Source organism: Dendrobates tinctorius, unplaced genomic scaffold (genome assembly GCF_039654945.1).
Source record: "Dendrobates tinctorius isolate UK_male_01 unplaced genomic scaffold, ASM3965494v1 ptg000214l, whole genome shotgun sequence".
Lineage (NCBI taxonomy): Eukaryota > Metazoa > Chordata > Amphibia > Anura > Dendrobatidae > Dendrobates > Dendrobates tinctorius.
The window spans coordinates 9,232,615-9,257,079 of NW_027361881.1; the positions used below are offsets into that span (position 1 = coordinate 9,232,615).

The window sequence follows — 24,465 nt, forward strand, 5'->3', positions numbered from 1 at the left end:
GCGTGTTTTTTATGAATCCAAATAAAAAATACTTCAAAATGCTCCGTGTGAACATAGCATTACAAAACCTCAATTTTTCTAGTTTTTTTTAAGCATTTTTGTCTCTTTTTATGAATTTACATAAAAAAACACTTGAAAAAGCTTTGTGTGAATATACCATTACAAAACCACAATTTTCTAGATTTTTTAAGCATTTTTTTTTGTGTTTTTTATGAACCCACATTAAAAAAAAACTGAAAAAAGCTCCGTGTGAACATACCATTACAAAACCACAATTTTTCTGTTTTTTTTAAAGGATTTTTTTGTTTTTTTCTATGAATCCAAATAAAAAAATAAAACACTTAAAAAAAACTGTGTGAACATACCGTTACAAAACCACGCTTTTTTAAGGCTTTTTTAGGCTTTAGGGAAAAAAAAAAAAAACATAGATTTTATAGTGTAATACATATTATGTGACTTACATTGGTTTTCTCTCACGTCCTCATAGGATCCCACACGTTCATGTCAGCAATATTCTCTGTAATTGGGAAAATTTTAAAAATTACCTCAATATTATATCAATATTATGTCAAAAATATTTTTTTACCTCAGGTCATTGAGTTTTGATATAATGTTCCCTTCATTTTACCTCAGAATTGAAGCTCGAGCCTGACAGGAATTCATCCAGCATCAAAAGGGGCAAGCGTGACCAATAACAACCAATCAGATTCTAGATGTTATTCTGTTGCATGGTAGGAAAATTAATGATGAATTCTGATTGGTTGCTATGTGCTATTTATACACATTCTGTGGTAATAGTACCTACATACAAAAGAACTGCCAGCCACAGCAACCAATCGAAGAACAGCTTTCCTTTCATTTAGAGCTGTGGAAAAATGAATGCCGTGCTGTCATTGGTTGCTGTGGGCAGTGTAAGAACCTCTTCTCTGGGTGAGACTGAGACCGAGAAGATGTCTGTAGCCACCAGTCCACTAGTTAAGTATAGCTATAATTTCCTTACACATGAGGCTGGGACTTGTAGTTTACCCTCACATACAGCAGACTACTTAAGAGGGCTGCAGCTGTATCGGCATATGTTAAATGGGTGCCTGACCACAGCATGCATCACCCATAGTCTTCTGTGTTAATGTATACAGCAGAATATATATATATATATATATATATATATATATATATATACACACACACACACATACATACATTAGATAAATATATATATTTTTTTTTTTTACTATATGCCGCCATCATTTGCAGTTGCACTGATTAAAAAATAAAGCGAAAAGTAATAAAAATACATTAAAAAATAATAATTACACCCATTTTTTCCTCTAAAAAAATAAGTAGGTTAAATATATATACACTGTACATATACACTATATATATATATATATATATATATATATATATATATATATATATTTATTAAGGTCTGGCCTATCAAAAATATAAAATTACTTAACCTATGAGGTAAAAAAAATTGCTGGTTGTCAGTCACTGTTCCTCTACCCTACAAATCCAATAAAACCATCATATTTATCCCATAAATGGCATCAATAAGATTGTCAGCTCATCATGCAAAAAAACAAGCCCTCACATGGCTCCATCTAAGGCCAGTTTCACACGTCCAGATAATTCTGGTACCGGAGCTGTCCGTGTGGATACGTAGGCCATCCGTGTGCTGGAAAAATTAGTTTCAATGTTAACCCTTTGACTTTTAAAAACGCACACGGACAGCATCCGTGTGCGGTACGTGTTTACACGGACCCATTGACTTGTATGGGTCCGTGTGATCCGTGCTGTTGCACAAAAACGGACATGTCAGCGTGTTTTGAACACGGACACACGGTCCGTGAAAACACGCTGACATCTGCATTAGACTGGGTCCACGTGTGTCAGTGTCTCCGGTACATGAGAAAACCGTCACTACACGTACCGGAGACACTGACGTGTGAAACCGGCCTAAGGAAAAATAACAAAGTTGGGGGCAATAATGGTGTCACAAGCCAAAATGTATAATATATATATATATATATATATATATATATATATATATATATATATATATATATATATTTTACAATACTCACAATTGTTTTAACCACTAAAATAATAATAAAAATTCCATAAAAGACCCAAGTTTGGTATTGCCGCAATTGGACCGACCGGGAGGATCACGTTACCAGGTCATTGATACCGCATAATGAATGTCGTTGAAAGGAAACCCCCCAAAAAATGTAAAAATGTTGAAACTGCGGGTTTTTTTCCACATCACTTGGATTTTTTTCCCCCATTTTCCAGCATATTATATTGTAAAATGAATGGTGCCATTCCAAACTACAACTCGTCCTGCAAATAAAAACAACAACAATTCCTTTATGGGGATGAAAAAAATAAAAGGGGAAGATAAAAAAAAAGCGCAAAAATGAAAATTTTGTATGTTACCTTAGGGGGTTAAAAATGAATATGAGGACAAAGAGAAAAAAAAAAAGCGCCACCAATCCTAAAAAAAATTACACATCTGTAATATAGACTTCACAATATTACCCAAGCCTGGTGCTCATGAGGCATGCTGACTGCTGAGACTTGTAGTTCCACTTGCATAAGGGTTCTGCACGGTTTTAGGTAGAATTTTACAGACAATACGCAAATGTTTTCTATATGGGCCACCGCCATGTCCCAATCCAGGGCTTGTGGCCATTGCTGATCCGACCTCGGCTGCTCCTGTCTGGTACTGACACTCAGTTGGTTGCAATATTACTGACACCTGTATGGAGGTTTTTGCAGTTTGCTTGGTTGTGTTGTGGAGATGAGGAGTCTGTTCCTCCTGCACTGAAGTAAGTGCTCCATCCATCATATAATGCATGGAAAACCTTCAGAAATATTGTGCCCTATTGGCCAAGAAGAGAAACCTAGTGATGTTTCATTTAGCACCATACAGACGGTCATTTTATTCCTCCATGCAACCACTCTAAATGTGTATGGACTCCGACCATACAGAGACTTATTGACACTCATCATTGCAGTTTTTCCGCTTTTCTGTAGTAATTTGATCCTTTTTAGTGGCTTTAGTATTTGCGTCTTAGGCCGGGATCACACTTGCGTGCGCAATGCGAGAAACTCGCGCATCAATACCCAGCACTGCCGCCTGCACTCGGGACCGGAGTGTGCGGCTACATGTATTTCTATACAGCCGCACACTCCGGTCTCGAGTGCCGGCGGCATTGCCGGGTATTGATGCCAGAGACTCGCATCACAGTCGCAAGTATGACCCCGGCCAAACAGCCGAAGTCCAACCTGGGCACATTATTACACCCGATATCGGAAAGGGGTTACGGTAAATAACTTTAATTTTTTGGTGTTGAAAAGTCGCAAGAAAACAGTTAAAAGCAAAAATAGTTTTTTTTTGTTATTTTGCACCAGATTCATGAACCGCGTGCACCACTTTAAAAAAAATTGGCGCAAAACACATTAGTGATCTTTTGCATATTGCTTGTTGCGGTGCATTCAGTGAGACCCCGTTCACCAGCATTACACTGTAATGTAGGAGCGTCATAAAGCGATCATTGTCCATGTGGCTAAAATCACTGTGTAGCCGTAGCCTAAGGGGAGGGTCACATGATCAATTTTCTTGCATCCAAAAAAATCGGTCCGATAATGCTACTCACTATGAACAGACTCTGATCTGAGTAGGATATGATTTTCTGGGATGAGAAGACAAAAAAAAATCCATCTGCTCCATTCTGTCTGTCTGTGAAAATCAAACTGCACTCGGATGTACGATTTTTTATTTTTTTACATGGACACGAATGTCTGGGTGCAATCCAATAATTATAAGATGCAAGTCGGGCATGCTATGATTTTTTTTCCCTGTGTCCGAGGAAATAATCAGATATCTTCCTGACTGCATAGAATAACATGGGGACTTGTGCTATCTATCAAAATAACGGATAGCACTTGACCAATTCTTACGGTTGTGTGCATGAGCCCTAAGAGTAAATTTCCAGGCTGCAAATTTTGCTGCATTCATTTTGTATTTCAAAGAATGGGATAGTTGCAGTACTTTCAGCAACAAAATCCACAGCATGTAAATTCAACTTTATAGTTGTAGACTTCAGTTTTTTGTGCAGGTGGTATTTTCTAATGCACACCCATATTAATTCAGCTAGTTACACTGGTACAGAAGAGACTGAGACTTTCCCTTAGAACTAGAGTTTGAGCGACTTTGGTCGGATCGGGTTTCATGAAACAAAATTTGTTTCAGGTGAAACTGGTCCGACTAGGGCAAAAAAAGTCGGAGTTTCGTCCGAAACCCGACCCCAATGCAAGTCAATGGGAAATAAAAGTCTGCATTGAGCGGATGACATTCATCCACTCAATGCCGACTTTAATTCCCCATTGACTTGCATTGGGGTCGGGTTTCAAACGAAACTCCGACTTTTTTTGCCCTAGTCGGACCAGTTTCACCTGAAACAAATTTTGTTTCATGAAACCCGATCCGACCGAAGTTGCTCAACTCTACTAGAACATTTTGTCTGGCCAGGTTATGAAGATATGCTAATGCCCTGATACCATCGGGGAACACTGTAGCGAGTTTGGAGGACTGGCGCTGGCCAAAAAAGGTAAATATACAATTTTTTTTTTCCCTTTTATCGCACTCTCAACCCATTGAGAATAACTTTTGAAGTAGGGTACAATCCATGTAACTCATTTAACTCATTCTGCTGCTAACAATAGATCATGCAGCACAAAGGGAAACCTTACAAAATATTTAACGTAAACTATTTTTTGTCAACACATTTATTTACCGTAAGTAAAAAAAAAAATTAAAATGTCATGTTAAGTGAAGAAAGTAATTAATCTTTATTTTTTTCCAATTACAGTCAGTCTTTTTTTCTCACTGGTACCAGAGGATGGTGACATTCACAAACTTCCTCAGAAGTGGCAGAGTCCATGCCAAGGTAGGCGATATCATTATGGGATCGAACACCACACTCCATTTGTGTATTTTGACATTTTGTTAGTTGGACCCTCATTGTTTGTCATGAAAATGCAGGATGCAAAAGGAAAGTATAGATAGCATGTATTTGTATTATAATATCTTGCGTGTCTATATATTGTAAGGTGACGGAGGGACAGGTCCTGATATGTATCACCATGGTTCTTAGCCTCAGTGATGTGAATCATGGAAAAAAAAAGCCCCAGCACTGATAGTGCTGAGGGTTTTTTTTAATAGTCCAGGTTTTAGTAATGACCAGAAGAGCTGGGTAGGACTGTTCATTCCCATATCTCCACTCCGGGGCCTATTTAACCACTCTACCTCTAGAAATTTTCAGGGTTTTTTTCCCCGCTTCCTTCTTCAAAGAGCCGTAACTTTTTTTTTTTTTTGCGCCAATATAGCCATATGAGGGCTTGTTGTTTGTGGGACAAGTTGTACTTTTGAAATACACCATTGATTTTCCCATATAGTGTACTGGAAAATAAGAAAAAAATCCCAAGTGCAGTAAAACTGTAAGGCTGGTGTCACATTAACCAGCGCAAAATACGGTCAGTATTTTACATGCGTAATACGGATGACAGACCCCTAAATAGTGCTCCGTATGTCATCCGTAATCAAGGTGTAGTCGCGTATTTTGCGCATGTCAGCATCCGTATGCAATCCGTATGGCGAGATTTTCTCGCAGGCTTGCAAAATGGACATATAATGGAGCCCTATGACAGGGTTTCTAAAAGACACCGGGTGCGTATTTCTCGCAAGTCACATGTGTGGTCCGTGTGTAATCCGTATTTTTTGCGCACCCATAGACTTGCATTGGCGTACTACGGGCGTAGTACGCTGACAATCGCAGCATGCTGCGAGTGGCACGGAGCGTAGGATACTGAGGAGAAATATACGGCTGGTGCGAGTGACCCCATAGAAAATCATTTGTCCGTGTCTAATGCGTGCTTTTTGCGCCTCTCACTCTCCCGTATTCCTCGCCAGTATGACTCTGGCCTAAAACAAAGTGCAGTTGTTTTTCGGGTTATTTATTTACCATTGTTCACTGTTAGGAGTCGGGTTCCTGCGTCTGCTCTGCAGGAATCCAGACCCTTACATTCTGCGGTCTCTTGCTCTTTATCTACCGCAGAGGAGATTGCCTTGCAGCAAATCTCTCCAGGGGCTAAGTCTCTCTGTCCTCCTACTGAGCATGCTCATGAGACGGTTTCCCATTGGAGATCGGGAGTCATGTGCTCAGGTCCTGCTCCAGATCTCATCTCGGAGATCGGGAAGCTTCCGGAAGGTCCCGGCTGCTATAATAAGCGCGCATGGCTATTCCGCCATGTGCTAGTATAGACTATACTGCTATGTGTGTATGGTGACGGATATATGATTCTGGTGACTGACTTATTATGAAACCCCTTCCCTCTGATTTTACGCATGTGGTTAGGGAATTAGTTCAGTAGTCTGCGCCAGTCTGTGGCAAGCCTTGGGCCACTGTGCACACCGCACCTCTGCGCTAGCGTCCGACATAGCGCCTGCTTTGTAGCTGTGTCGTCCAGCGGCAGTGTCGTGCGCCGCGCTGCATCCCTTCTTGGCATTCGCAGTAGCGACGCCGCACACACGGTAGGTCTAGATGGACGCAGCCCCTCTGTCTTAGTTCCTGCTCCTGTGACCTTATACCGTGTGTGCATTTACCTGAGGCCTGTGACTCTTAACAGGCTCAGCGTTTTTGCATGTTTATGTTGCGGCGCCTCTGTGTGTGAACAGAGCCCGCTCTGCGCACTTTGGGTGAAGTTGAACCCGTGCGCATTATATTGCCATATTTTGCTTGTCTGCCATTACTCAGCAGCCGTTGTAACACCTACTGCACGGTGGACCCTGAGCGGCGAACGCCCTTTATTATTTTTATTTAGTGCGTTCCGCCGTTCCTAACAGTTCACTATTTGGTAAAGCTAACCTGGCAATATGATTCCCCAGGTCAGTGCGAGTATGCAGATACCAAATATATTTAGTTTATTTTTTATTTAAATGGTGAAAAAAAGTTTATATGTAAAAAAGTTCTTGCGTTTGTCCACATTTTCTGAGACCTGTGACTTCTCCATTTTTACTCTTCGCCACGACAGCACCCACTGGAGGTATCGGATCCGCCCATTTGGAACAGGAAACCCTACAGGAAAGATAAAAGGGGCGGTCCGCCTTTCCTCCTCAGTTTTGGTTTCCTGTTCCAAATGGAGCAGGATCCTGCAGGATCTTACCTGGACCATGCATCCGCCTGTGCGGTCTCTTCGGGAACGGCAGGGGCTGCGGTCCGGAAGCAGCGTCGGGGGAGACTCCGTTTGACGGCTCCCCCCTCGTCTGGTGGCATAGTGGTAATGGCCGGGTCCGGGGAGGGCCGCCCGGTCTTACCAGGGAGCGGGCCGGTCTGGCATCCGGGGGATCCCCCCCCCATCGGTGGGGGTATAGCGTGGATGGTGAGGCCATGAGCGCGCAAGCCGCGCGTGTCAGTAGCGGTGGCGCGGGAGCGGGCCGGCGCCCGACGCTCCTATACCCCGGAAGTAATGGTTGAACTTCCGGGGTAAGATGGCGATGACGCGGCGCATGCGCCCTGTGACAGGGCGACTTCCGGGGGTACGATAAGTGTATAGATAAAACAGCGCTGCAGCGCTGCAACGTTGGAACCATGTCGTCCCCCGCAGAGTCGCAGACCCCAGCAGGGGATTCAGCTGGGGGCAACTCCACCAGGGACCGCAGCGCCAGGACAGAGACTGCCCGCAGGAGCGAGGCAGCAGAAACCCGATCCAAACCGTCTCAGCCATCCGAACCGGTATTAAGCTTCACTGGGTGAGTGTGCAAAGTATATGCTCTACCTATTAAGCTAACCTCCTCTCCTCCCCCCCCTCCCCCCTCTCTTTACCTTTGACCTCCCACTTCAGTCAAAGAAAAAAGGAAAAACAAAACATAAAGAATGCGCATTATGTTCAGAGCCTCTCCCTGACTCCTACCCCAAAAAACTCTGCAAACAATGCATTAAAGAGACCAGGCAGGGGTCGACGATATCTTCTAAGGATATCCGAGCCATAATTAGGGAGGAAATACAAGCCATCAACCGCGCCAGCACTCCCGCAGAGTCCAGTCATAGAAAACAGGTCATTGTTAGTTCAGAATCAGAGGAAGAACAGGAGTTAAACTCAGGCTCCGCATCCACGTCCTCATCATCATCCTCGGAGGTGGAAGGACGCGCATGTTTTCCACTGGACAGCGTAGATAACCTGGTAAAAGCGGTTAGAAATACTATGGGGTGTGAAGAGGAAAGGGGAGCCCAGACCGCGCAGGACATTATGTTTGCGGGATTGGCAGAGAAAAAGAGGAGATCATTTCCAGTGATACCGGCAATTAAAGATCTCATCAAAAGGGACTGGGAAAAACACGACCAGAGGGGTTTTCTCCCATCCGCTTCAAAACGGAAGTACCCATTCACTGATGAAGATCTATTAAAATGGACTAAAATACCAAAGGTGGACGCTGTCATATCCTCCACTTCCAAACAGACCTCGATCCCGGTCGAGGACGCAGGATTGTTAGCAGACCCATTGGACCGAAAGGCTGAATCTTCGCTCAAAAGGTCCTGGGAATCCACCACCGGGGTATTCAAACCCGCAATAGCCAGCACATGTACTGCTAGGTCAATGCTGGTATGGCTAGATCAATTAGACCAGCAGATTGAGCAAAGAGTGTCAAGGGAGAAACTGCGTGCAGCCATCCCGTTGATAAGAGGGGCAGCTGCCTTTATGGCAGACGCTTCAGCGGACACCCTAAGACTGGCAGCAAGGTCGGCAGCCCTGGTGAATAACGCCAGACGCGCGCTGTGGATAAAGAGCTGGAAAGGGGATGCACAGTCAAAATCCAAAATTAGTGCAACCCCATGCGAGGGTGAGTTCCTCTTCGGAAAAGCCTTAGACGAAATTCTCGCCAAGGCAAAAGAAAGGAAAAAGGCCTTCAGTGATTCTCCCATTCCGTTTTATAGGAAAACCTTTAAGAGACGGCCATTCGGGAGAAGAAGACAATCGGACAGAACGAATAGATGGGCCACGAAAGACGAAAAGCAGAAGGGTACCATCTTCAGAGGGCCAACATATAGGAGAGATAAAAATTAAAAGTTTAGACCCACCAGTTGGGGGTAGATTAAAATTTTTTTTTACCAAGTGGGAACAAATTACGTTAAACCCATGGATTTTGAACATAATCAAGGAAGGAATAAAGATTGAATTCCTTCGGATCCGCTATGAGTTCTTTATTATAACTCGCCTTAATTCCTCACTTCAGCAAAAGGCTCTCGAAGACGAGATTCGAGTCCTGCTAGCTAAAAAAGTTTTAGTTGATGTCCCTGAGGAACAACAGGGTAGAGGCTTTTACTCTCCCCTGTTTTTGGTGTCTAAACCAGACGGTACATTTAGAACCATTATTAATTTAAAGAAGCTAAATTCATTTATGAAAAATTATAAGTTCAAAATGGAATCAATTAGATCCACTATAAAGCTTCTTTTCCCAAATTGCGTAATGGCAGGGATTGATTTAAAAGATGCTTATTATCATCTCCCTATACACAACAGATTCCAGAAATACCTAAGAGTCGCAGTGGAAGTCGAGGGAAGGATTCATCATTTCCAATACGCGGCAATGCCCTTCGGGCTTTCCACGGCACCAAGAATATTTACCAAGGTGATGGCAGAAGTGATGGCCTACCTTCGCCAAAAGGACACACTAATTGTGCCATATCTAGACGACTTCCTAGTAATTGGGAATTCAGTCAAACAATGTACTGAACGCGTGACTGACGCAATCTCCTCTTTTCAGAGCCTTGGCTGGATCATCCATATCCAAAAGTCCAGACTCGATCCGCAATCTCTCCAGACATTTCTAGGATTTCAACTAGATTCCTTGACCCAGAGATGTCTACTACCCCAGGTAAAAATCATCCTCACAAAAAATACAAGCAGCTATAGATAAACCACGTGTATCCTTAAGAGGAGCAATGTCACTATTAGGATCACTAAATTCTTGCACCCCGGCAGTCCGGTGGGCCCAGTACCATGTCCGTACGCTACAACACCAGATCCTCCAGGAGGATAAGCGACATAGTGGTCATTTACAGAGCAAAATAACCCTGTCACAAGAAGTCTTGACTTCCCTAGAGTGGTGGTTAGACGATGACCATTTATGTTCAGGAGTTCCATGGGTTATAGTTCCATCCTGTATCGTAACCACCGATGCCAGTCCCCAGGGCTGGGGAGCCCACATGGAGAATGGGTTTTATCAGGGAAGGTGGAGTAAAGAGGAATGTGATTACTCATCTAATTTAAAAGAACTGACTGCAGTGTTCTATGCTCTATACAACTTCCTTCCGCAGCTCCAACAGAAGCATGTAAGGATCCTGTCGGACAATACCACCACAGTGGCATATATAAACAGACAAGGAGGAACTCGATCAGAGACTCTGATGTCTTCAGCGGCAAGAATTTTAAACTTAGCAGAAAACTATTTTTTGTCCCTCTCGGCCCTTCATATCAGAGGCGAGAGCAATCAAAAGGCAGACTTCCTAAGCCGTCACACTCTACGACAAGGAGAGTGGTGCCTCAATCGGAAGGTCTTCAGGGACATAGTAGCCGCATGGGGACAACCCGAGGTGGATCTTTTCGCCACAAGGGAGAACAGGCAGATAAAAACATTTGCCTCCCTATCTCCGTCAGATCACCCAGACATACTGGACGCCTTTCTAGTTCCATGGAATTTCAACCTGGCGTATGCGTTCCCTCCATTGATCCTCCTACCTCAAGTAATTCGGAAGATCAGAGACGACAAAGCAAGAATAATCTTAATAGCACCGTTCTGGCCAAAAAGACCGTGGTTTTCGTGGCTGCAGATTATGTCAATAACAGATCCTTGGATCCTTCCGACTACCAATCTACTCTCCCAAGGCCCCTTTTTCCACCCTCAAGTGCTCAGCTTGCACTTGACGGCGTGGAATTTGAGAGGCAGTTATTGAGGACAAGAGGATTCTCGGAGTCCTTAATTACTACACTACTACAAAGTAGAAAACAGTCCACAACCCAAATTTACACTAGAATATGGAAAAAATGTCTTCAATTCCATACAGTACCTCATACAGCAGAAGTTCCGATAATCCCAATCTTGGAATTTCTGCAGAAGGGGAAAGACTTAGGCTTAGCAGTAAATACACTGAGAGTACAAATATCGGCATTAGGAGCACTATATGGCCATAATATAGCAGGCAACAAGTGGATAACTCGTTTTATTACAGCATGTGAACGAATAGCTCCAATCCACATACCCTCCGTCCCTACATGGGATCTAAATCTGGTCTTAGACGCCCTAACGGTAGACCCCTTTGAGCCGATCGACACAATACCCTTCAAATACTTAGCACTTAAAATGGCCCTCTTAGTATCACTAACCTCAGCTAGGAGAGTGGGTGATATCCAAGCCTTGTCAATAGATCCACCTTTTTTCCAAGAATACCAAGACAGATTAGTATTAAAACCAGACCCTGCCTACCTGCCAAAAGTGGCAACAAAATACCATAGATCTCAGGAGATACTCCTCCCAACCTTCTATAAAAATCCCTTTACTCCGGAAGAGCAGAAGTTCCATACTCTGGACGTTAAAAGAACTGTCCTAAAATGTATTGAGAGGTCCAACAGTTGGAGGCAGAGTAGGGCCCTATTTGTTTCATTTCAGGGCTGTAAGAAGGGGTATGGAGTCACGAAGAGCACCATTTCCCGGTGGATCAGAGAGGCCATTCGTTTAGCCTACTCCGCAAAAAACGAAGATCCTCCAGGGAACATCAGGGCGCATTCCACCAGGGCAATGGCAACCTCTTGGGCGGAAAAGGGAGATGTTCCGATTGAAACTATATGTAAGGCGGCAGTTTGGTCATCCCCTTCTACCTTCTATAAGCACTACAGACTTGATCTTTCATCAACCTCTGACTTAAGCTTTGGCAGGACTATCCTTGGCACGGTGGTCCCACCCAGGTGATGGTCTCTGGAATCTCTCCAGTGGGTGCTGTCGTGGCGAAGAGTAAAAAGCCGGATTACTTACCGGTAATGCTCTTTTAATGAGTCCACGACAGCACCCGCTCACTTCCCCCCCTAAGGATATCAATAGTTAAAGTATATTAACCAAATAATGGATAAGAAAGATGTTAAAATAAGAGAACATTGCCTAATCCTTGGCGGTCCTTCTGGTACTCTGAAACGTAAAACTGAGGAGGAAAGGCGGACCGCCCCTTTTATCTTTCCTGTAGGGTTTCCTGTTCCAAATGGGCGGATCCGATACCTCCAGTGGGTGCTGTCGTGGACTCATTAAAAGAGCATTACCGGTAAGTAATCCGGCTTTTTCAAGATCTGGGGCTGGGTGAGGGCTCATTTTTTTGAGCCATGAGCTGATGTTTTTATTGATAACATTTTGGGGTAGATACAATGTTTTAATTGTCTTTAATTGCAATGTTGTGGTGGCTGAAAAAACCTAAATTTGAAGGTTTTTTTTTTTTCTTTTCGCAGTTTACTGATCTGATTAATTTACTTTATATTGATATTTGTGAACACAGCGACTGTCTATTCTTTTAAAAATTGTTTTATTTTCAATGGGGCAGAAGGTGGTTGATTTGAACTCTTGTGTTGTTTTTTTTTTTTTAATATTTTTATACACTTTTTTTTCCACTTTTTACTTTATTTAATAGCCCCTTTAGGAAACCTGAAGCTGCGATCGTCCAATCACCTGTGCTATACATGGCAGAGTTTCAGCACTGCTATGTATAGCTAAGATCACCGTCTCCTATGAATGCCGGTCACAAGCTGGCGTTCAAAGGAGATTCACAATGACCGGCACGGGGGTCTTCTGCAGACCCTCGACTGTTATGACAATCCATTGGCACTTCCTGATCATGTGACAGGAGCTGATGGGCGGGATTTGTGATGCGCTTCTGGCATGTTAAATCCAGCTGTTAGAGAGTGGGACAGTGGGATTTAACTGGTTACCAGTCATGGGTGGAAATCCACCCAGAGCTGTTAAAGGGGCATGACAGCTGGTTAAATCTGTTTGTTTGCTGTAGGTTTATAACCTGCGATAAACCTTTTCGTTTGCCATGAAGACTTTGCACCTGTGTGTATCGATGCCAGAAAGCGAGGATCCCTACTAATATATACAGGTGCGTCTCACAAAATTTCAATATCATACAAGTGTTATTTATTTATTTGCAAAAAGTGAAACTCATGTATTATTTATTTTTACATCAATTACTGCATCAATGCAGAGTGGCATGGAGGCGATCAGCCTGTGGCATTGCTGAGGGGTTATGGAAGCCCAGGTTGCCTTGATAGCAGCCCAGCTCGTCTGCATTGTTGAGTCTGGTGTCTTTCATCTTCCTCTTGACAATAACCAATAGATTCCCAAAGGGATTAAGGTGAGGCGAGTTTGCTGGCTGATCAAACACAGTGATACTGTTTTTAAACCAGGTATTGTTACTTTTGGCAGTGTGAACAGGTACCAAATCCTGCTGGAGAATGAAATTTCCATCTCCAAAAAGCTTGTCGGCAGAGGGAAGCATGGAGTGGTCTAAAATGTCCTAGTAGACGGCTGCGCTGACTTTGGTCTTGATAAAACACAGTGGAGCTACACCAGCAGATGACATGGCTCCCCAAACCATCACTGATTGTGGAGACTTCACACCAGACCTCCAGCAGCTTGGATTGTGGCCTCTCCACTCTTCCTCCAGACTCTGGGACCGCGATTTCCAAATAAAATTCAAAATTTTCTTTCATCTGAAAACAACACCTTGGATCACTGAGCAACAATCCAGTTCTTTTTCTTCTTGGCCTGGGTAAGACGCTTCTGACAATTGTAGCCCATGTCCTGGATACGTCTGTGTGTGGTGGCTCTTGAAGCAATGACTCCAGCAGCATTCCACTCCTTGTGAATCTCCCCCCAATGTCCTTTTATTAACAATCCTTTCCAGGCTGCGGTTATCCCGGTGGCTTGTGCACCTTTTTCTATCACACATTTTACTTCCACTCAACTTTCCATTAATATGCTTGGATGCAGAACTCTGTGAACAGCCGGCTTCTTTAGCAATGACCTTTTGTAGCTTCCCCGCCTTGTGGTGTGTGTCCATTAACAGAAATATAATTTATATATAATATATGAGCTTCACTTTTTGTATTGAAGAACTGAAATAAATTAACTTTCTAATTTAGTGAGAAGCACCTGTATGTATACTTATATTGTGGTAGAATAGCTCACTCGGCTGCACGCAAAGGTAGTCAATGGAACACTGCGCCTTTAAGTATGCACTTGGTTTATAAGTACAGCATAAACCAAGGTTTTAAGCACAAAAATAAACACGGCCCTCTGGGCAAAACAAAATGTTAGCACTATGTGCAGTCCTTACACTAGTGGGGATCAACCCACTCAGGGTTATCAATGTCCTTGAAAAAGCACTATGGACACAAACACTCTCCTGGAGTCTTCCTCTCCAGGCCCTCAACAGCCTAGACCAGGGGCGGGCTGGGCCAGGTGGCAGAGAGGCATTTGCCCCCCCGGGCCGGATAATTAGTATCAGACAGGGCTGCGCCGCTTGCCCGCCCAGCAGCCGCACCGTGTACATACATGATTGAAAAAAACATGACCGCGGCCCATGGTAGTGGAGAGGAGAGTGAGCGGCCGGCCACACACAGAGCAGACACAGCGCGGGGCAGGACTCAGTCACTGCACTGACTGCAGGCTGAGACCGCGTTGCCATGGCAGCCGGCGGCACGCTGGGATTGGAGCAGTAGTGTAGCTCTCTAATCTCTTCTGTGCAAAGGACCTGTGATGAGGTCACAGGAGGGGTGGAGTCAGGGGTCACATGATGAGGGCCCTCAGTGACTGCAGGACGCTGCTGTGCTGCTTGTCATCCTGTAGAATGAGGTAAAGTTTGTGTGTGGGGTGAGGAGAGGTTTACAGGGTGGAAGTAGCAGAGCCGCGTGTGTACAGGGTGTATGGAGCGGAGCTGCGTGTGCGCGAGGTGTATGGAGCGGAGCCGCGTGTGCGCGAGGTGTATGGAGCGGAGCCATATGTATACAGAGCAGAGTCGTGTGTATGAGGGGTACGGAGCAGAGATGCGTTTGTACAAGGTGTACGGAGCGGAGCCACGTGTGTACGAGGTGTACGGAGCGGAGCCACGTGTGTACGAGGTGTACGGAGTGGAGCCACGTGTGTACGCGGTGTACAGAGCGGAGCCACGTGTGTACGAGGTGTACAGAGTGGAGCCATGTGTACGCGGTGTACAGAGCAGAGGCGCGTGTGTACGAGGCTGAGCCGTGTGTGTATGTATGGGGTGTGCGGAGTGGAGCCGCGTGCGTACGGAGCGGAGCCATGTGTATGGGTTGTCCGGAGCCACGTATGTACGGGGTTTATGAATTGGAGCCGTGTGTGTACGGAGCAGAGTAGAGCTATGTGTGTACCAGGTGGATCCGCATGTGTATGGAGCGGAGCCGCCTGTGTACGAGGTGTACGGAGTAGAGCCGCATGTGTACGAGGTTTACAGAGTGAAGCCGTGTGTGTATGAGTCATAGAAAGCGGAACGTGTGTGTATGAGAAGTGCGGAGCCATGTGTGTACAAGGTGTCTAGTGGGGAGCATTTATACCTCCCAACCATTCCAGATCCAGCGGGACAGTCCCGATTTTGAGAGAGAATCTTCCCCGGCTGGGAGCTTTTCCCATGGACACAGGAGTACACGGCGGAGTCCCGAGGAACACTTTAAAATTTGCACGTGATGTTCCACGGAAATGACGTGCTAGAAGCTGACCAGAAATTAGGTAATTTCGGGAGGAGATTGTGACGGAACCATGGAGGCACTTCAGGGAATGCTTCAGATCCATCACTGTGTCCTCCGACAGCGCGGACAGCGGGGATGTCGGCCATGACATGTCCTGCATCGGGAGGCTCAAGTGGGCATTACGATGGGAGCTGGGCTGTTATAGTATCTTTATAGAATCTTTCTTTATCTTTCTGTTTCTTTCTCTCTCAGTTCTTTCTTTCTCTCTCTAATCTTTCTTTTTTCTTTCTCTCTCTGTTTCTTTCTCTGTTCTTTCTTGCTTTCCCCTCTTCCTTTCTCTCTCTGTTCTTTTTTTTTTCCCCTTTCTCTCTCTAATCTTTCTTTATTTCTTTCTTTGTCTCTCTAATCTTTCTTTTTTATTTCTCTCTCTGTTCTCTTTCTTTCCCATCTTCTTTTCTCTCGCTCTGTTCTTTCATTCGCTCTGTTCTTTCTTTCTTTACCCTCTTTCTTTCTTTTTTCTCTGTTCGTTCTTTCTCTCTCTCTCTGTTCTTTCTTTCCTTTCTTTCTCTCTCCACATTTTAGAGGGTCACATCCCCATTTTAGATAGTCATATCTACATTTTAGAGGGTCACATCACAATGTGGATGTGACCCTCCATAATGTGGATGTGACCCTCCATAATGTGGATGTGACCCTCCATAATGTGGATGTGACCCTCCATAATGTGGATGTGACCCTCCATAATGTGGATGTGACCCTCCATAACAGGGGTGGGCAATTAATTTTCCTGAGGGGCCACATGAGAGACCATGACTGTCGTGGAGGGCCGAACCAATAGGCCAAAATTAATTCTTCTCAATATTAGCATTGATATTTTATAATTATTATATTATTGATAATTTTATTAATATTAATTGTATCAGAATTGTATATTGAGCAGAATTAAGAATGCCAACACCCCCTTATATATCGTTTGAACCCGAGCACAGCCCCTTCAGTATATTGTATGAGTGCCCCCAACAGCCCCTTATATGCGGCATGAGACCCACACAGCCTCCCCATATACTGCATGAGACCCACACAGCCTCCCCATATACTGCATGAGACCCACACAGCCTCCCCATATATATACTGCATGAGCCCCACACATCCTCCCTATATACACCATGTGCAGCACCACCACCATATCACCCCCTCATGTCACCCCAGGTGTGCAGCACCATGTCGTCACCCACCCCAGGTGTGCAGCACCATGTTGTCAACCCCATAGCCTCCCCATGCCCACCCAAATGGCCCATACACATAAGGAAAAAAACACTACATACTCTCTTCGTCCTGTTCCCTGTCACAGTGCTTCTCTCCCTTCCTCCGGTTCGTGTGCTTTCACACCTCAAATAATGCGAAGAAAACAAGTTCATAATCATTTCGAAATAACAATACTAATGTTTTACCTCAGGAAGAGTTCAGAAATCAATATTTTGTGGAATAACCATGATTTCCAGGACGTCCACCTGACAGCACTATGGAGGACGTCCTCCTCCTCCTTACAGGGACAGGAAAGCACACGAGAGGTTAAAAGGCCATGTCCCACCCCCTTTCCCTCAGTGTTTTTCCTGTCCCTGCACGGAGGGACACGCGAGAGCTTACCGGAGGGGCCCAGGGGATCGTGCGGCCGGTCCAATCCTTCCCCTGTCAAGAGGTCCCGGGGCCGAAACTTCCCGGTGGGGAGTCCCTCGGCTCCAAAGGCCAGGAGCAGGACGACGCTCCTGGAAGGAGCCGTTCCTCCCGGTGGGGGGGCTCTCGGCTCCAGGACGGGTCGGCTCCCCGCAGGCGGCTGGCCGTGCGGGCACCGACAGAAGTGGGCGCAATAGGCCGCGGCGGGCCGAGTACCCGCAGGACGATGCCGACGGCTGGGCAGTGGAGGCCGGAGCGCCATAGCAGGAATGGAGGCGGCTCCCTGCACGCGCCGAGCGCGGTCGCGCGCAGATGCCCGGCAGGAAGTGGAGGCGCGGCTTACCAGCGTCACATCCGGTGACGTCAGACGCCGGTTTCAAATCCAAGGCGCACGCGCTCCTGGACCAAAGCGTTCTCCAGAGTCGTCACAGGTCGTTCCAGGCTGTGTGACTGCATCGGACGCCAGGGGATGGAAGGCAACACTGCATCTGGTGGAGGGGTAAGTGCGCATAGCGCAGACCACCCTCCCCACCCGTCCCCACAGCCCAGATCTGATGAGGTGCCCCTTATGTTATCAGGAAAAGGGAACCCCGGCTGAGTCCCCCTCGGGGAAGGACCCGGCGAAAGCCACCTCCAAATCAGTCAGATGTCCGGTGTGCAGAGTAAAGCTGCCAGACACCTATAGCAAGACCCTATGCGGTCCCTGTACCTCCAGGGTCATAGGCGAGGAACAGCCATCTCTACTTTCCGAAATGAGGTCGCTGATAAGGGAAGAGATTCAGGCCTCTACAACCCGGCGTCGATCCCCCAGCCCTGGGCCAGGTCGCAAGCGTCCGAGGTGGGAACCAGTCCCAGTATCAGAGGCGAGCCCTAGCGAGGAATCCGATTTCCGGGACTCAGATCAGGAGGAAGAAGGCGAGATCCTGGGGGATAGTCAGGAGCAGAACAGAAAGTACCTATTCAGACTGGAGGATACGGACGAGCTGGTACACACGGTCAGAAATACCATGCAGATGGAAGAAGTCCTTAAGCCACAGTCCAGACAGGACTTAATGTTTGGAGGACTGGTGTCCCGCAAACAGGTGGTGTTCCCTGTGAGCGAGCACATCAAAGCAATGATCCTGGAGGAGTGGAAAGAAGCAGAGCGTCGGTTGACACTCTCCCGAAACTTTAAAAATAGACTGCCCTTCGATCCCGAGGAAACTCGGGCGTGGGAAGAAGTCCCTAAGATCGACGTCCCGGTCGCCAAGGTTACTAAGAAGTCGGCTATCCCAGCCGAGGACTCATCCGGTCTTCGAGACCCGATGGATAGAAAGGCGGACGTCTTGTTAAAAAGAGCATGGGAGACGTCGGCGGCCCTGATTAGAGCCAACATAGCAGCCACCTCGGTGGCTAGGTCTATGTTCCTGTGGTTGGGGCAGTTGGAAGAACACCTAACCAACAAGACCCCGAGGTCAGAGATACTAGCATCTCTTCCTCTCTTGAAATCAGCCACGGCGTTCCTGTCGGATACGTCGGCGGAATCAGTTAGGTTTGCGGCCAGAAACAGCTCCCTCTCTAATGCGGCCCGGAGAGCAGTCTGGCTTAGATCCTGGTCGGGGGATAACTTTGCCTTAGAAGGGTTATGTGCCATCCCTTTCTCGGGTCTGAGGGTGTTTGGTCCAGCCCTGGATAATATCCTTGAGCTGGTGTCCGATAAGAATAAGGGATTCCCGGAAGAAAAGCCCAGGCGGTCCCAGTCCTTTCGGAGAGGCTCCTTCTTCAGAGGACAGTCAGAGTTTAGGGGCCGGGCGAGGTCTAATAGAAGCTCCTACAAAGGCTCCTTCAGCCAAAGTGGGAGGAACAGAGGTCCCCCATTTGCATCGACATCTAGATCGAGGAGACAATGACGCCATAGGCATTGGGGGGAGACTTCGCCACTTTGCAGCAAACTGGTCACGAGTCACCAACAATCAGTGGGTCCTCAGAACCATCAGAGAAGGTTACAGGATAGAGCTCTATTCTCCTCCCCCCGACAGATATATTGCCCCCACTGTCGTCCAGGAGGACTCCGCAATGTGGTCGGATCTTCAGGACATGTTAGACTCAGGGGTCATAATACCAGTTTCACCGTCAGAAAGAGGGAAAGGGCACTACTCTTCCCTGTTTGCAATCACAAAGAAATCCGGCGAGGCCCGCACCATCATAAACCTGAAGCCACTAAATGCTTGGGTCAGATACAGGAGGTTCCGGATGGAATCAATCCGATCCGCAATTCCTCTGATAGACAGGGACGCAGTTATGTGCACCCTAGACCTAAAAAAGGCATACTATCAGGTTCCTATTCATCCCTCATCCCAAGGCCTACTAAGGTTCGCGATCAGTTCACCAGCCCGGACCTGCCATTTCCAGTTCCAGGGTCTTCCATTCGGGCTGGCCTCAGCTCCCAGGATCTTTACAAAGCTGGTGGTAGAGGTGGTGGCCTACCTGAGAGATCAGGGTATTGTGATTGTGCCATACCTGGACGACTTCTTACTGGTGGCAAGATCCAAAGAAGCGCTCATCCGAGACAGGATCCGAACAACTACTGTGATGGAGTTCCTGGGCTGGGTGATCAACTGGGAGAAGTCGGACCTCACACCAGACACCAGAAAGGTATTCCTGGGAGTCCTCCTAGACTCAGCCGACAGAATATCCTGGCTACCCGAGCAGAAGCAGAAGTCCATTCAGGCCAGAACCAGAGGCCTGTTGAAGCATCAATGCTCCATAAGGGAAGCAATGGAGGTCCTGGGCCTCATGACGGCCTGCATCCAGTGTGTCCGTTGGGCCCAATTCCACTCGCGGTTGTTACAAAGAGAGATTCTCGCGAGGTGGGACAGGAGTCAGGCGTCGCTAGACAAACCCCTAAGGCTCTCAGGACGAGTAAAGGAGTCCCTTCGCTGGTGGTTACAGGCCAGGAACCTTCAGGTGGGCGTGCATTGGACAACCTCTCCATACGTGGTAGTCACCACAGACGCAAGTGCGTGGGGATGGGGAGCCCACATAGAAGGGAAGATCTTCCAGGGGAAGTGGCCAGCAAGCATCAAGGCCAGATCCTCCAATTTCAAGGAACTCTTCGCGGTCTGGGAAGCGTTGCGGAGAAACCGGTCGGTACTAAAGAGTCGTCATGTTCGCATTTTATCCGACAATACAACGACAGTGGCATTCCTGAAACACCAAGGAGGAACCAGACATCAACCACTACAGGCACTGGCGGAAAAGATATTCACATGGGCAGAACGGACAGTTCGATCCGTGACCGCGGTACATCTAGAGGGTTCCCAAAACGAAGTGGCAGACTACCTGAGCAGACAACAGATCCACCCGACAGAGTGGGAATTGAACGTAGAGATCTTCGACCAGCTTTGTCAGCGCTGGGGGAACCCCAGTATAGATCTCTTCGCAAGCCGGAAGAACTCGAAGGTTCCCAGATTCTACTCCCTAAATCCGATGGACCATCCAGAGGGCGTAGACGCCCTGAGTCAGACTTGGGGAGAATCCCTCTCTTATGCGTTCCCACCACTGGCCCTCATACCGGCAGTGCTCAGAAAGATCCGCCAGGACCACGCAAGAGTGATATTGATAGTGCCATACTGGCCGAGGAGAAGCTGGTTTTCCCTTCTGGGAGCCATGGCAGTAGAAGATCCAGTCGAGCTGCCCTTGTGGGAGAACATCATCCACCAGGGCCCGATCCACCACCCGGACCCAGCAAGACTCCATTTATCGGCTTGGATCCTGAGAGGGACATCCTGAAGGCAAAAGGATTGTCGGAGCAGGTCATATCCACCCTACAGGCCAGCATTAAGCCGGTGACGTCGGCAATTTATCTTGCTGCAGATGGTGTCACTGTGCATCGGTCAACAATACAGCGCATGCATAACGCCTTTTTGTATGACCAAACAACTCAATCTTTGTTTCATCAGTCCACAGGACCTTCTTCCACAATGTAACTGGCTTGTCCAAATGTGCTTTTGCAGACCTCAGGCGACTCTGTTTGTGGCGTGCTTGCAGAAACGGCTTCTTTCGCATCACTCTCCCATACAGCTTCTCCTTGTGCAAAGTGCGCTGTATTGATGACCGATGCACAGTGACACCATCTGCAGCAAGATGATGCTGCAGGTCTTTGGAGGTGGTCTGTGGATTGTCCTTGACTGTTCTCACCATTCTTCTTCTCTGCCTTTCTGATATTTTTCTTGGCCTGCCACTTCTGGGCTTAACAAGAACTGTACCTGTGTTCTTCCATTTCCTTACTATGTTCCTCACAGTGGAAACTGACAGGTTAAATCTCTGAGACAGCTTTTTGTATCCTTCCCCTGAAAAGCTATGTTGAATAATCTTTGTTTTCAGATCATTTGAGAGTTGTTTTGAGGAGCCCATGATGCCACTCTTCATAGGAGAATCAAATTGGAGAACTACTTGCAAGTGGCCACTTTAAATACCTTTTCTCATGATTTGATACACCTGGCTATGAAGTTCAAAGCTCAATGAGGTTACAAAACCAATTTAGTGCTTCAGGAAGTCAGTAAAAAGTAGTTAGGAGTGTTCAAATCAAGAAAATGATAAGGGTGCCCATACTTTTGCATCGGTCAAATTTTGTTTAAATGCAGATTGCACATTTTCTGTTAGTACAATAAACCTCATTTGAATCCAGAAATATAACTGAGTCCATCAGTTATTAGATATATGAAACTGAAATACCTGTTGCAAAAATCAAAATTGTTATAAAGAAAAAAGGTTAACATTAATAGGGGTGCCCAAACTTTTACATATGACTGTATGTTATGGAATTTTCTATAACTTTTCAATATGCAGTGTTTCCGGTACATACTCACCTGAAGTACTGCCACATAGGTCAGGGTAACACATTTCCAAGTATACCTACTCAGTCATCATCCAGCTTAGTTGCAGCAAATATATATATTATACAAATAAAGCATTCCAAGTACCGAGAATTACATGTTTAAAAGTAGTTTCTTCATCGGCACAGAGTATTTCAGGAGTGTAGTATACTAATGTAATGAAGGGCATTGATTTGCACTGCCATGCATGATGTTATTAAGGATGTGGCTGCATGTCATAGAGTAAGAGTTGAACAATAATACTTAAAAAAAAAAAAAAAAAAAAGTGACTCTAGCAGCACAGAGTATTTCAGCAGAAGACTGTGCTGACTTAACACACTGATCTCTCCACTCATGGTATTGAAGGCTCATTATAACCGTGGTGGGGGGGGGGGCATAATCAAGATGTGAGAGGAGAATAGAGACAAGTGAGGGATGACAGGCTATAGAAGCAGCAGGGTTCTCAGCAACACAGAGTATTTCAGAAGTCTTTGAACCCTTCCTGGGATAATTGGTCTGTTCTCTGATGTGTTGGTAGTGAGGACAGGGCTGCATGTGATTGGGGCAGGGTTATGATATTGGGATACGTCATACATGGATTATTGCCGTCACAGCTATTTATTCAGTATGTATACAGCTGTGAATAATATACATATTATCTGCCATGAGGACACAGCGGGGGCCACACTAGTGACATGTGATGAGCCGCGAGCTCGGCTTATGTCAGGATTCATTCTCATGTTCTGAGATTGAGGGATAACAGCGGCGATCGGAGGATGCTACGAGCACACTACCTGCGTCTCTGTGGAAATTATCACACATCTTGGACTGGCACCTACATTCTACACTTGGCTAAATGCTGCCGAAAATGTTCTGACCTTTGTGAACTGCACTTGATAATTGATTATGGCATGTATCACTGACCAGCAGAGCCATCACACAGCTGTCACCATCCATGAACAGCCCGACATCTGAGAACGTTTGGAGGAAAGTGATTTCCGGACTGATGCTTCTTCGCTAGGAAAATATTATTGAGTGTTGTATGTTGGATGATACAGAACAATTGGTACCCGTACTTTCAGACTTCTACATTTAGACAATTTGCAAATCACTTAATTTTTGAATAATGTTGTCTTAATGTGGCATGCGTAACACTCAGTATATGAATGCGATGCAAAGGAAGCGAGTTATTTTTTGGAATCTTGGGGAAATCTTACTCAAGGTGACCATTAATTATAATTCTTTACAGCAGAGGGGAGGTAATGGTTTACAGGCACACAGCTATGACACAGTTCTGAGCTGAATTTGATCACAGATGTTTTATTCATGCTTCTTTTCATCACACAGAAACACATCTTTTCAAGTAATGCTTCATCAAAATATATTGAAGTGTCTTCACAGATAACTTCTCTTCACAAGTTTCTTAACTTAAGCAGAACTGTACCTTCCTCATGCAGTGAGGTGGGGCGGGGGTTGAGTACAGTGCTGTAGCTCTCTCACTTTTATCTTGAGGTAATAAAGATTCTCCTGGCTGTCCTGACTGCTTCTATGATTATAGCATTTGCTTTCCAGAAAGAACTGGTCTGTATAGCTTGTCTAATTTCAGTTTGAGTGGACACTCTTTGTGCAAGGAGGAACAGGAGGAGCACTGCCAGAGCCCTGCAAAATGACCTAGAGCAGGCCACAAATGTGCATGTGTCTGCACAAACGTTTAGAAACCAAACTCCATGAGGATGGTCTGAGGACCCGACGTCCACAGATGGGGGTTGTGCTCACAGCCTAACACCATGCAGGACGCTTGGCAATTGCCACAGAACACCAGGATTGGCAAATTTGCCACTGGCGCTATGTGCTCTTCACAGAGGAAAGCAGGTTCACACTGAGCACATGTGACAGACGTGACAGAGTCTGGAGACGCCGTGGAGAGCGATCTGCTGCCTGCAGCATCCTTCAGCATGACCGGTTTGGCAGTGGGTCAGTAATGGTGTGAGGTGGCATTTCTTTGGAGGGCTGCACAGCCCTCCATGTGCTCGCCAGAGGTAGCCTGACTGCCATTAGGTACTGAGATGAGATCCTCAGACCCCTTGTGAGACCATATGCTGGTGCGGTTGGCCCTGGGTTC

The 24,465-nt window shown here is 46.1% G+C and overlaps 1 protein-coding gene and 1 long non-coding RNA gene across 3 annotated transcripts in view; both read left to right on the forward strand.

Annotated features, from left to right (window-relative positions):
- The first annotated feature begins 2,713 nt into the window (after positions 1 to 2,713).
- The window catches only part of LOC141058798 (uncharacterized), a 100,931-nt gene continuing 79,179 nt past the window's right edge, over positions 2,714 to 24,465 (forward strand). The window contains exons 1-2 of one of the 2 annotated variants that reach the window (XR_012222318.1): positions 2,714 to 2,834; positions 4,881 to 4,958. This is a non-coding gene — a long non-coding RNA (uncharacterized lncRNA). Of the gene's footprint in view, positions 2,835 to 4,377; positions 4,620 to 4,880; positions 4,959 to 24,465 lie in introns of those variants that run through there. The other variant, XR_012222319.1, reaches the window with a different exon arrangement.
- Positions 7,455 to 9,985, forward strand: LOC141058796 (uncharacterized). Its single transcript, XM_073555018.1, has 2 exons — positions 7,455 to 8,908; positions 9,003 to 9,985. The coding sequence occupies exons 1-2, from the start codon at positions 8,272 to 8,274 to the stop codon at positions 9,983 to 9,985; spliced, it is 1,620 nt and encodes a 539-aa protein (XP_073411119.1). The 5' UTR covers positions 7,455 to 8,271.

What these genes read in the sequence shown, in the direction of transcription:
- LOC141058796 (XM_073555018.1), top strand. Translation starts at nt 8,272, where the DNA reads ATGGGGTGTGAAGAGGAAAGGGGAGCCCAGACCGCGCAGGACATTATG. An exon ending in TAGTGCAACCCCATGCGAGG is followed by an intron (nt 8,909 to 9,002) that starts GTGAGTTCCTCT and finishes TCCGTTTTATAG; the next exon opens with GAAAACCTTTAAGAGACGGC.